The 12,119-nt window shown below is 54.5% G+C and overlaps 1 protein-coding gene across 4 annotated transcripts in view; it reads left to right on the forward strand.

Annotated features, from left to right (window-relative positions):
• Nucleotides 1–12,119, forward strand: part of ABR (ABR activator of RhoGEF and GTPase) — a 178,160-nt gene that overhangs the window by 109,523 nt on the left and 56,518 nt on the right. For all 4 annotated transcript variants that reach the window (XM_030861900.2, XM_060290974.1, XM_030861901.2 and 1 more), the window contains 3 exons: nucleotides 3,447–3,632; nucleotides 8,786–8,893; nucleotides 11,630–11,690. In XM_030861900.2, coding sequence (XP_030717760.2) covers nucleotides 3,447–3,632; nucleotides 8,786–8,893; nucleotides 11,630–11,690 — 355 coding nt within the window. The remainder of the gene's footprint in view (nucleotides 1–3,446; nucleotides 3,633–8,785; nucleotides 8,894–11,629; nucleotides 11,691–12,119) is intronic.

Raw genomic sequence — 12,119 nt, forward strand, 5'->3', positions numbered from 1 at the left:
AGAAGAGCCAAATGACAGTGTGAAGTCATGAAAGGAGTTCGAACCCGCCTGGCCCGTCTTCCCGAGGAGCACTTCATGGGACACCCAGAGCCAGAGTTAACTCTAATAAAATGGGGAACTGGCGCCCCGTCCTCTGCTGCAGGATTCTGGGAAGAGGGAGGGGGAGCTGGTGTGCTCTGTCAGGAGAGCAGGGCTGCCTGTGCCTTTCTGCTGCCCTCCCTGCCCGAGGCCTATTTTCAGGCCTTCACCTCCCAGGGTCTCAGGCCAGCTGGGGGCACACATCCAGCACTTTCCCTTCCCCCAAAGGCCCCCCCCAACCTTGTCCTGAGAACCAACGGCCTGATGCCCCAAGCGCAGTCCCTGTCTGTGTGACCTGCCCCCTGTGTGACCGGCGCTTCCCCTTTTGCAGACAGAGTGGGACTTCAGGAGGAAGCAGAGCACTTGTGTCTTGTCCCTGCATAGGCCTGAGTGCTTCCCCAGCAGCTTCTGAGAAATCCTGACCGCCCCTCCCCGCTCCTTCCCCAGGACTGTTCTCTCCTCTTTCCTTTATTCCCCCCGGGTGGGGATTGCACCCCGGCTGGGACAGGGACTCCGCGGTGACTTGGACCCTCCTCTGGACCTGGGTAGATAGAGGTAAAAAGGATAAACTCTGACGGATCCCAAGGGCCGGCTCTGTATCCTTCACGGAACATCGGGAGCCGTGAGCTCAATGTCGCTGCCCGCCTGGGGTGGGGAAAACGTTCTTCCTTTCTCCTGGCCCCGGTTCCCTCTGTGTCCCTGCCTGCCATGCTTCCCCAGGCCCCAACCCTCCACTTACTCTGATATTCCCTCTGAGGCCCTTTCCCATCACCTCCTCTGTGAAGCCCTCTCCGAGCTGTGCCAGTTGGTTGGTATTTACAGTCCAAGTCGAGTAATAAGTGTATCTCGCTTTGTCCACGAAAATGTTTCATTTGTGTTTGTCCAGTTTACCCAAATAGATTGTAACGTTGTCCGGAGCAAGGAGCATGAGTCATAAAAATAATCTCCTGAAGGGAAAATTGGACCCCGTCACTCCCCTGTTTCAGTCCCTCCGGGGAAAGCCAGGTCATTACATGGGCTTAAAAGCCGCATTCCTTCCCCCTGTGTGATCTGGCCTCTGCTCACCCCTCCAGCCCTCCTTTAGGGCCCTGCTCGCCAACCCCCTTGCTCGCAGCACACAGGCTCACTGCTTGCTTCTAGCTCCTCTCTCTGCCCAAGCTCTTCCCACCTTGGGACCAGGCGTTGAGGAGCTCTGCCTGAAATACTGTCCCCTTTGCCCCCACGCTTCCATTTCTTGTCCTTCAGCAGGACATCCCCTTCTCATTTCCTTCATTGCACTTATGTGTGATTTTGTGTTTGTTTCCTCGTGTTTTGTTTGTCTCCCCTACTAGATCGGAGGCTCCACGGGGGCAGTGATCAGTGAATCACTGACTACCCACTACACCCCCTGGTCTGGCCTTACGTGGGCACTTGGTCCATTATTTGTGGGGTAAATAGTAATAACAGTAGCAGCTAACACTTACTGATTGCCTTCTGTGTGCCAGGCACATACTCAATATTTTAGGTAAATGATGGCGTTTGATCTTCCCATCAGTGTTCTTGAGAAGGTAATAGTATCCTGGTTTCACAAACAAGGCTGCTGAGGCCCAGAGATGCTAAGTGACTTGCCCACAGCTATTAAGCGGCAGAATTGGGACTCTGGCCCACACTGCCTGGCCTGCACCAGGTCGAACCCCAGCCTGCTTTCCTAGCAAAGGGCTGGACGTTAAGGCCTCATTGGTTCCAGCACTGAGAGGGTCAGAGGAGGACTTCTGCTTTTTCCTGCTTTCATCATCACGTCTGGATTTTTTAGAGCTGGGAGGACAGGGGAGCTAGCAGTCAGAGCACTGTCTGGGTCTTTAAGTAGAGGGGACTTCCCCTTGTGGACAGACAGATGGGAGGATAGAGTGAAGCCTGGCTGGACATCCGGCAGCCGTGGCTGGCTCGAGCTTGGGGGTCTTCTCTCAGGGTGAGCCAGCGATAACTTCGGCCTCCCTCAGGGGAGGTGTTCCCTGCAGTCCAGCACTGAGTCACCCGTTCTCTGCTAGAATGCTTGCCTCGTCGGAAGCTCGCTACCTAATCCTGTGAGGTAGCGGGGGGCAGCTCTAGTGAGCCCATACCTGCGCCTGCAACTTCTCCTTTCTGCCCTCTGGGTCTCCAGAAGGACCCAGACTAAGTCAAAGACCTCTTTCCACACAGCCCTTTATCTTCACAGTAGATGAAGAACACCAAGCGTGTCCGACTCAGGCTTCTCTCTCTCAAGTACGCGTACCCCTCCCCCCACCTCCCCACCCCCATGCCTTCTCTACGGGGCAGGTTCCCAGACCCTCTCCCCTGCAGGGCCTTTGGTGTGCAGTCTGGGCATCTTTGGGGGCTTTAGGGCTGAAGGAAGCTCAACCATGGAGGAGCTCTTTATCCTTCAGTATCATTGATTGTTTGTTTCAGTGATAAATTTTAATAGCTTTTTTTCCTGATTATAAAATTAATATTTACTCACTGGAGGTGATTTAGAAAATACAGAAATCCCACTGAAGAAGATGTATCCAAGGCTCATTTTCCCTTCATGTTGGGCTTTACGGTGATAACTTCAGCCAGCAAGTGTTGGGGATGGTCCTGAGCTTCCATCTGTCACCTCACCCTCTCCACCAGCAAGCCTTGGAGCACCTTGGTGTAGATAAGCAGAGATGACAGATAGGGATATTGCATGTCATCTTGCATGTCAGCCTCGGCATTGAGAAAGAGTCTGAGGCTACGACAAGGCTCAGTGAGGAAGGTCATTGTGCTTGCTTAGCAATGTCTGCCATGGGTACAGGAGGTAGCACGGTGGCATGCGTGCCACGCTCACTCTCTCTGTACTAAGTGATGGGAACTTAAGGTATCAGTGCAGCTGAGATTGGTTTGGGTCCCTTAGAAACTCTATTCCCCAAGTCCTAGAATCATGTTCTGTTTCTTGGAAGGAAATAGCTAAGGGGTTGAGTTCCCCGTCAACCCTCCTTCCCACTGAAGCATGACAAGGGAGTTTGTGACTCAGAGCATGAGGCCATTGTGGAAGAAAGCTATGGACCCTGTTAAACCATCAAGCAAACCCAGTACAGGCTGAGAACCAGAGGTCCCTCAGGGGACACAGGGTGGGAGAAGTGTGTCCTGGCGCCACCCCTCGGACCTGATGGGACTGCTGGACCAGGCTCCCTCTTCTTACAGTAATGGGTGGCTTGCTGGGGCCTGTGACAGCAGCTGCTCCATTCAAAGCACGCTTCAGGTCCCCTGGCCTCAGTGGCCTTATCTGGGCAGAACTCGAGCAGCAGGAGGGCCTAATCTGGGCCCTGGGCCTGCTGACCCTCCGGTTGATTTCCCTCTCACCTCTGCTCTTTCTTCCTCTTCTTGCCCAGCCCATGAAACCCCTGAAGGCCACTGCCACCACCTCCCAGCCCGTGCTCACCATCCAACAGATCGAGACCATCTTCTACAAGATCCAGGACATTTACGAGATCCACAAGGAGTTCTATGACAACCTCTGCCCCAAGGTGCAGCAGTGGGACAGCCAGGTCACCATGGGCCACCTCTTCCAGAAGCTGGTGAGTCTCCCGTCGATGGAGGGCCCTTACCCGGGACCTCAGTGGAGTTGCCGGTGTTGAGAGAGGACTGGTCAGCCCCAGACCTCCTGGCCTCCTTGAAGGCCTGAGTCATTTCTGAGTCCTGGAGGAAAGCCTGGGCTTCTGCCTTATGGGGAACCTGGGCCTGCTGCCCCGACTCCCGGCCTCCCCCAGTGAAGCCCTAGACTGCTTCTAGGGCTGCCAGGGACAGGCCACGTGGGTAGGTGCCCTTGGCAGGGCACTGTTTCTCTCACCTGGGGGCTCCAGGGCTGGACCGAAGGCTCCCCTGCTGGGCTGCAGGGCCCTGTACCTCAGCCGGCCGAGGGCCAAGTGCCAGGTGGACAGGCAGGGACTGCTCACCTGAGACTTCAGACGCTCGCCTCGCTTCCGCGCTGCCTCTGAAGTGAAGAGTCCGGAGGGAGACCATGTCAGCCAACGATCCTCTCCTGAGGACCCTGGAGCAGGAAGCACTAAGAGCCCAGCCCACCCGCAGGGCAGGGAGAGGGACAGAGGAGGTGGAAGTAGCGTGCGGCCTTGGTCGGGAACGACCCTCTCCTCTAGCTCGGCGTCCGTCTCTGGCCGCGTCCCCTGAGGACCCCCAGTCACACCCACAGGGCCCCCACCGGCTCTCCGCCACATAACTTCTGCCAGTCCAGCAGGCGGGATGGAGCTCAGAAGTCTGTGGCCCTATCCTCTGGGTATGGGTGGGGGCGGGGCAGGGAGCAGTGCTTCTCCGTTTCCTCCCCTGCAGTGGTGGGACCTGTTGAATGGGCAGGGCTCTGCTTTTCTCACATGGAGAAGACTCTTGCTTGGATGCTCCTAGGCCACAAGCTCAGATGCTAAAAACTGAACTCATTGGCTCTGAGGTTCTTTGCTCTTTTCCCTGCCTCTGTCTCAGTGGGTGCGGCCATGTCCCAACCACCGTCCATCCATGACTCCCGGGGGCTCATCCTTGGCACCTCCCCTCCCCCACCCCCTAACACCTCCCTGCATCCCATGGAGTCCACTTCGTTAAAGCTCACAGCCACCTGCTTCTCTCCAGTACTCTGGCGCCCTCACCTGGACCACTGCTGTGGCCTCTTGAGTGGCTTCTGCCCCAGACCTGCCTCCCAGGCAGCCTCTGGCCTCTACCTAAAAGCAGGAGAGCGTTTTCTAAACTCCTGACCGGACCTCAAGTCCCCCCTGCTCAGGGGTTTGGATAAAGGCCAGGCTCCGAGGAGTGGCTTATGAGACCCTCTGCTGCTGGCCTCAGCAACCCCCTCTGCGCCCCCGACGCTGAACCTTCTGGTCTCAGTTCACGCTGCAGGCGCGCTTGACCTCTCTGCACTTGCGCTCTAGCCTGAAATGTCCTTCTCTGTCTTATCTGGCTTCTCTGGTCAGTTTCCAATTTAGAAATGACCTCTGTGGAGAAGCTTTCCACAGCCTCTGAAATGCAGCCCCTATGCGTACCCACTCCATGAACACTAAACTGCCTGACTCCCCAGAACCATAAGCTCCAGGAGGACAGACTGTATTTTCTTCAGTTTGGACCCCCAGAACCAGCCCCGTGATCAATACATGAATGAGCGAGTGAGTGAGTGAATGAATGGGTGAATGAGTGCACCGTGTCCTTGACCCCTGGGACCAGGGAGAAGTTGGAAAGGCATTGAGGAGACATCACAGGACCTGAGGTCTGTGTCCTGAGGGACAGCAGTGTTACAGAGATGAGCACAGTTTCTAGAGCCAGGTCGCAGCTGGGTTTGAATCCGGGTTCTGCCACAGGTTAAACTTGTGACACTGGGCAACTTACCCAACTTCTCCTGACTCAGCTTCCTCATCTGTAAAAACGGGGATAATGATGGTGTTTACTTTACTGGGTTGTTGTGAGGACTGAGTGAGTTAATACCTGAACAGTTCTTGGAACAGGACTTGGAATATAGTAAATGAGTAAATACTGCGTAGTTAGCCATTATCATTACTGTTATTACTATTATTACCGCTATTATTATTATTATTAGGAAGAAGCACCCCTGAAAGGCGTTGTTGCCAGGGAACTCCACACTTCTGGTCTGTCAGCCCCAGAGTGCTGGCCCCAGTTCAGGGATGATGAGCGCCCAGTCATCACTGCCCGCCTGGTCCAGGAGCCTGAGCTGATTGGCTTGGTGGGCAGCCTCTCCTCAGCCCTCAGGAGGGCAGAAGAGAGCAAACCCCGGTGGCGGGGGCGGGGGGCGGTGGTAGGAGTGAGTAGCCTGGAGCATAGTGGAAAGGCTGTCCCAGTTTATCTTTGTCACTTGGACCCTGCTGTCACCAGGCTTCCCCATTCTGGTCTGAGCTTCACTGGCCTGGCTATGAATTTGCTACCCCTCTCTTCCCTCCCCCTGCATCATGAACTGATGTCTGAAGCCCCTGGGGCTACAGGCTTGGGAGGAGGCCGGGCAGGCCAAGCATCTGGAGACAGTTTATTTTCAGCTGGTCTCCGGGTATTTGATTATCCATTACTGGGAGAAGGGAATTAGCATCTCTGTTATTTGTTTTATGGGATCACCCCAGTGCCAAGCTGCTGTTTCCAAGCAACCTCCACTTCCCAGTTAATGGCCCTGGCAGGCCAGGCCTTGGGCCCTGCAGACTAAGGTGCTCCGTGGAGATGGCAGTGCCTGGGTTGGCCGGTGACCCCTGCACACAGGCCTTCTGCCCAGGTGGCTCCTGCTTCTGGCTCACCTCCGGCTACTCCCTTCTGTAGTGGGATAGGAGGGGGTAGCGTTGCACCCTGAGCACCCAGCCTTTATCCTTCTGTGGGAAGGGGGACAAGGAATGCGCATACTTAGAAGAATAGCAATGATACTTTGGTTTAGGAAGTGACTGGCTAGCACATCCCCTGTAGCGCGGGACACCAGTGGGCCAGGGCTCCCTCTGGAAGAGGAAACGAACTCCATCCCTTCCCGCCCCTCCCCATCTGGGATTTTCCTTTCTGAAAAGTCTGGCCCATCTGGGGCTGAGACCTGCATGGCTCTGGCCCTGGCTTCTTCACAAGCATCCCAGCTCTCACTTTCCCCTCTGGCTTTCCTGCGCCCCACCTGCCAGCTTCCTCGAGTTCTGTCTCTCCCCTGGGTGGCTACAGGTCCCCCACTCACCTCTTCGGATCTTTGAGGAGCACAGGGATTCTGCAGAAAGCAGAGTCGATCCGGGGCAGGGCTCAGGGGCAGCCCACTTCCCGCCTCGTACCTTGGTGGGTAGAACGTCCTTGCTACTTCATTGGAAAAAATTTTAACCAGAAAATCTAGAGAATAATGTAGCAAACAATGGTGCAGTCACCTCCCAGAATTAACAGATGTTAAGCTCTGAAGATATATGGAAAGACTTTTCAATCAAGAAAATAAAGCGTTACAGATGAGAATGAAGTCTCTCTCTCTCTCCCTTTCCTCTTGCCCTTCCTCTCAACCTAGAAGCAGCTACTGACATGAATTTGGTGTGTAGCCTTCTAGGCTGCAGTTCGTGTTTTCGCTATGCATATATATCTTTTTATGGCATTGCATGTACTTTTAAAGTGTATATAAGTGTGTCTGTATGTATCATATATTTTGCAATTCAATCAGCATTCATTTTGAAACTTGTCAACGTTGCTACACAAAGATCTAGTTCATCCATTTTAACGGCACTGTGTGTATGGGTTCCCCTACACATTGTGTGTGTATGGGTTCCCCTTGTGGGCATTAGTTTCCAGTCTTTTCACAAAAGAAAGAGTGAGGCAGGTAAATACCCTTGTTCACATTTCCTTGTGCACACACATATTCAAGTTTCTCTAGAGCAGTGCTTTCCAGTAGAAATACAGTGCGAGCCACGTATATAACTTAAACTTTTCTAGTGGTCACATTGTTTAAGTGGTCCATTAAGTGACCATTGTCTAGTGGTCACCTGTTTAAAAATAAACAGGTGAAATTAATGTGAAGAATATATTTTATTTCGCCCAATAGAGTCAAAATATTATCATTTCAACATGTAAACAAGATTAAGAAATTAATGAGATCATTTACATTCTCTTTCTCATACTAAGCCTTTGAAACCCAGGGTGTATTCTACACTCAGCACATCTCAGTTTGGACTCGTCCCATTTTAGGCACTCAGTATCCCCGTGTAGCAAGTAGCCCTGGGGTCTGTCTGTAGAAGAGGATTTGCTAAGTAGCAGGCTAAGCTGTGCATATTTTCAACTTTATTAGTTATTGACAAATTACTCTCCAAATAATTATACTAACTTACACCCCCCGCAAGCAGTCTGGGAAAGTTCCTATTTTCCTACATTCTTTCCAACCCTTAATATCATTAGACTTTTAAATTTTGACCAGGTTGATGGGTATGAAGTAGTATCTCATTGTGGTTTCATTAGAATTTCCACCCTTTGCTCTGGTAAGAGGAGATGTACGTGCAGGGCACAGAGAAGGCTTTCCATAAATATTTGCGGAATTGAATTAACGAGCCTTGGTTTCCCCTTTTGCAGAAAGGGCTGATGGCATCTGTTCTGCCTCCCCAAGGGGGCGACGAGGCTCTGTGTGGTCCGAAGCTGTGGAAAGCTTTGTGTTAGGTTCAAAGCGACATGCAAATGTGTAGAGAGGAAGGACCTCTGGCTCCTTGAAGGCTGAGGAGGTGGGGACAAGGACCTCGAGGGAGGCCAAGGGAAGTGGGGACTGTGCCTTTAAATACAGTTCCCCACACTGAGCATGGGGAGTGGGGCACTGAGCAGGCCACATGTGCCCACCCCTCTCCCTGTCTCCCCCTGCTTCAGCTAATTCCAGGATGTGAAAGATGCGTGAGGCATTAAGGGGCTTCAAACCGTGCGAGACTTTGATGATGCTAAATAAAGCCAAATGCTGCAATGAACTGAGTTTTGGCATGCCAACAAAGGCCGTGCCCTGCTCCCCCCAACCCCCAATACCCCCTTGTTAACCTTATTGGCTGAGCCAGTTTCCATGGAAACTACCAAGTTCAAAGGGATACTGTAGTATGTTCACCCTGCCTTTTCCTTCTGCTCCCAGCTAGCCGCTCGGACTGAGTTAGAGGTTCTGAGTGCTAAGGGAGCTCCAGGTGCTCTGGTTATGCTTTCATCCATTCATTAATCCTCTCTCCCCACCCCTCTCCTGCCCTTCTCTCTCTTCTCCCTGCAGGCCAGCCAGCTTGGCGTGTACAAAGCGTTTGTGGATAACTATAAAGTCGCTCTGGAGACAGCTGAGAAGTGCAGCCAGTCCAACAACCAATTCCAGAAGATCTCCGAGGTGGGCAGCTCCCTGCACAGCCACCCCTACGACTCGGGGTTTGGGGGGCTGCTCAGAGCCTTCTAGCCTTAGGGCCTCTCCTCCCCTGCTTGCCAGTGAGGAAGATGGTTCCCCGGATGAGTAACACTGAGCCTGATTTGCTTTCTTGCCCGCGACACTTTCCCTCTTAACATAAGAATATCGCTTTATGTATGATTTTGTTATTCTCTTTTAGGTTATTCTGCATTAGAACAGGGGAAGCAAAAAAGGAAATTAAAAAGGCAGCATTCTCCCACACTGTGGTGACCTTAAGCAAGTCACTTCCCTTCTCTTGGGCTTATTTCCTCTGCTGTAGAATGAGGTGTCTGGATTGATCCAGCTTATCCCAAGCCTGCTGGACAAGAACCACCAGGGGCCACTGTTTAAAATGCAGATCTTCAGGCACCTTCCCTGGAGCTTCAATTCAGAAGGTTTGGGGTGGGGCCCAGGAGTCTGTATTGTTAACAAACTTCCCCAGGTGATTTTTATAATCGGGAAGATTTGAGGGAGTCTGGACTAGGTGATCTTTTAAGATCCTTGCAGTCCCACAGAGAGCGGACAAAGGCCACGTGGGTAAGAAGCCCTAGACCTTCTGGCTGGGAGTATGCCTGTCCCTGCGGCTGCAGCCCAGCCCTCCCACCACCCTCCTCCGCAGGGCAAAGATGTGGCATTGTCTGCCGCCGACACTCCTATCCAGGAAGTGGCAGGGAAGGGCTCTAGGATTCCTCAGGAGCACAGCCCAGCTCACCCCTTGAGCCAAAAAGATCTCAGGGATACCCCCCACCCCCCACCCCTCGCACCCAGGCCACTGGCTTTACAATCACAACACCCAGCTCCAAGCTCGGGGCAGGAGAACCTCTGGTTCCAAGGAAAGGGAGCTCCTTCTGCAGTTTTGGAAGTCCTGCCGTATAGGTCCCCTCTGAATCCTTTGCTTTCTCTCTCAGCTCTGTTGCTGGAAAAGTTGGTGAGGTGCAGGGTAGTTTTCGAGAAACTACTGGGGTTACAAGGGTCATACCCAAGTTTGGAATCAGCTGGGAGGCAGTACAAGAGTAGGGCAGATGGAGATGGAAATGTCAGCTTGATTACTAGTCAAAGCCGGATTGGAAAAACGTGGACACGGACCTGTAGCCACACTGGATTTGCTAACACTTCCCCTCCACGTTCAAACACATCTACTGGGGGCAGAGAGAGGAGGGCTGAGCTCTGTTTCTTCTCCCAAACCCAGGGGTCGGGTGAGTCACCCTCTGCCTGGGAGGACGGAGTGGAGTGAGGGGTGGGAAGGTCCCTCTAAGTGGAGCAATGAGGCTGGAGAAAGGGTGTTCCTCTCACGGCTCCCCGCCCTCCCTGGGAACAAACTGGGTTTCCCATCTGTGTTCAGAGTGACCCTGCCAAGGCTGCCCGGGTGCCCGGGTCATGTGTGGTCCAGAGAGTGGTCAGGGGGTTCTCCTCTTAGCCTGGGCTGACTGCCTGTTCTCCATGGTTGGCAGAAACCCCCGCGCTCTTCCCCAAGCCCCTCTCATAGCCAGCTGGCCCCAAGGGCAGAGCGAGGCCCGTGGCCTGCTGCCAGTGGCTTCTCACCCTGACTCATGCGCAGACGCTGTCACTTCCCACTGCTGCTGCCGCTTAATTACTGCAATTAGGCCCTCCTCCTCTGCAGCAGAGCGATTTCATACCTCTAGGCTGCCCTGGAAGGGGACGTGGAGAAAAATTCCCTAAACCTGGGAATCCAGACACATCCTTGAGAAGCTGAGTAACCTCCCTTTTCCCCAGCCCCACACCCCAGGCTCAGTCCCTGGGGGTTTTCTCTGTCTAGAAACAGCTTGAGGCAGGAGTAGGAAGTGTGGAGCCCCTGCTGCCTGGGCATTGCCTCCCAGGCAGAGCAGGCAACATCACCTGGTACCTGACCTTGGCCTCACCTCGTCCCCACCTTCCTGCTGACACGTCCCCCGGGAACACCCCCCCCCCGCCCCCCGCCAACCATGCACTCAGTCTTCCAAGTGAGGATTGCATTACAGCTCCAATTACAGGCCACGCTGGTCCAGTGGCAAGGGCTAGAGCTGGAACCTCTGACTCTAAAGGCAGGTGAAAGAGGTTAGGATCAGATAAGCTATCCCTGGGGTCTGTTTCCGGCACTCACTCCCTGTCACTTTGCACGGGATCCAGGAGGGGTGTTGCCTCTTCCTTCCTTGAAGTTTCCTCTCTGACGCCCAGCCCAGACATGGTGGTGGGGAGTGCGGGTGGGGCCGGTGGCTGGGTGAGTCCCTTTCAATACGCTCGGACTGCCTGCCCCTCCGTGCTTCCCCCTGTGCAGGTGTGTGGGGCCCTCCACTCCTACCTCAAGGGCTGCTCACGCCCAAGGAGCAGCTGGTGCCCTGGTAGCTTGTCCACTAAAAGCCTGTTGGCCCTGGGCTGGCGTGTACAGACCTCCAAGTAGTGGCCGCTGCTGCGGGGTGGAGGAAGGTGTGGGCCTCCTCTGGAAGGCCCTCTGAGCTGCTGGGGAGGGGCTTCAGGGGACCCCCGAGGCTCCAGGAGATGATGGGTGTGGCCCAGGGGCTCATAAGTGGAGAGGCAGAGGGAGGCCTGCACGTGTTAGTCTTTGTGTCTCTTCTCCTATTTGCACCCCTGGGTTTCAGAGCCCTGCTTCCTGCGTTGCTCACGATGGGGATGGGGAGGCTCACGGGACAGGCCAGGTAGTGATTCCTCTCCTCTGTTTGGCAGGAACTGAAAGTGAAAGGTCCCAAGGACTCCAAGGACAGCCACACGTCAGTCACTATGGAAGGTACTTTGGGGAATGGCTTGGATAACAGTCACCTTCCTTTGTCTGGCTTTGTGGACTATGGTGCCCGGCTTGTGTGTGTGCGTGCGCGTGCATGCGCGTGTGTGTGGGAGCATGCGTGTGTGTGTGTGTGAGCGTGTGCACGCGAGGCATCCAGCCTCCGTCCCCAGGCAGCTGGCCAGCTACAAACGTGCTCCTCCCTAGGATGCCAGCAGGCGGCTCACTCCCCCCCTCCTCCCCCCTCCACGCACGCAGCCCTCCCCTCCCCTCCCCTCCCCTCCCCCTTGCTAGAAGAGCACTCAGAAGCGGCTGCTTGATTCTGGAGGCTGTGCAGCAGCAGCCGGGAAGGTGGCTGAGTGGCCGGGCCGCTGATGGGAGCTGGGGAGCCGGGAGCGATGGCCGCCCGCTCCTGCCGCGGGGACGGAGGCTGCC

The sequence above is a fragment of the Globicephala melas genome, chromosome 20 (genome assembly GCF_963455315.2).
Source record: "Globicephala melas chromosome 20, mGloMel1.2, whole genome shotgun sequence".
Lineage (NCBI taxonomy): Eukaryota > Metazoa > Chordata > Mammalia > Artiodactyla > Delphinidae > Globicephala > Globicephala melas.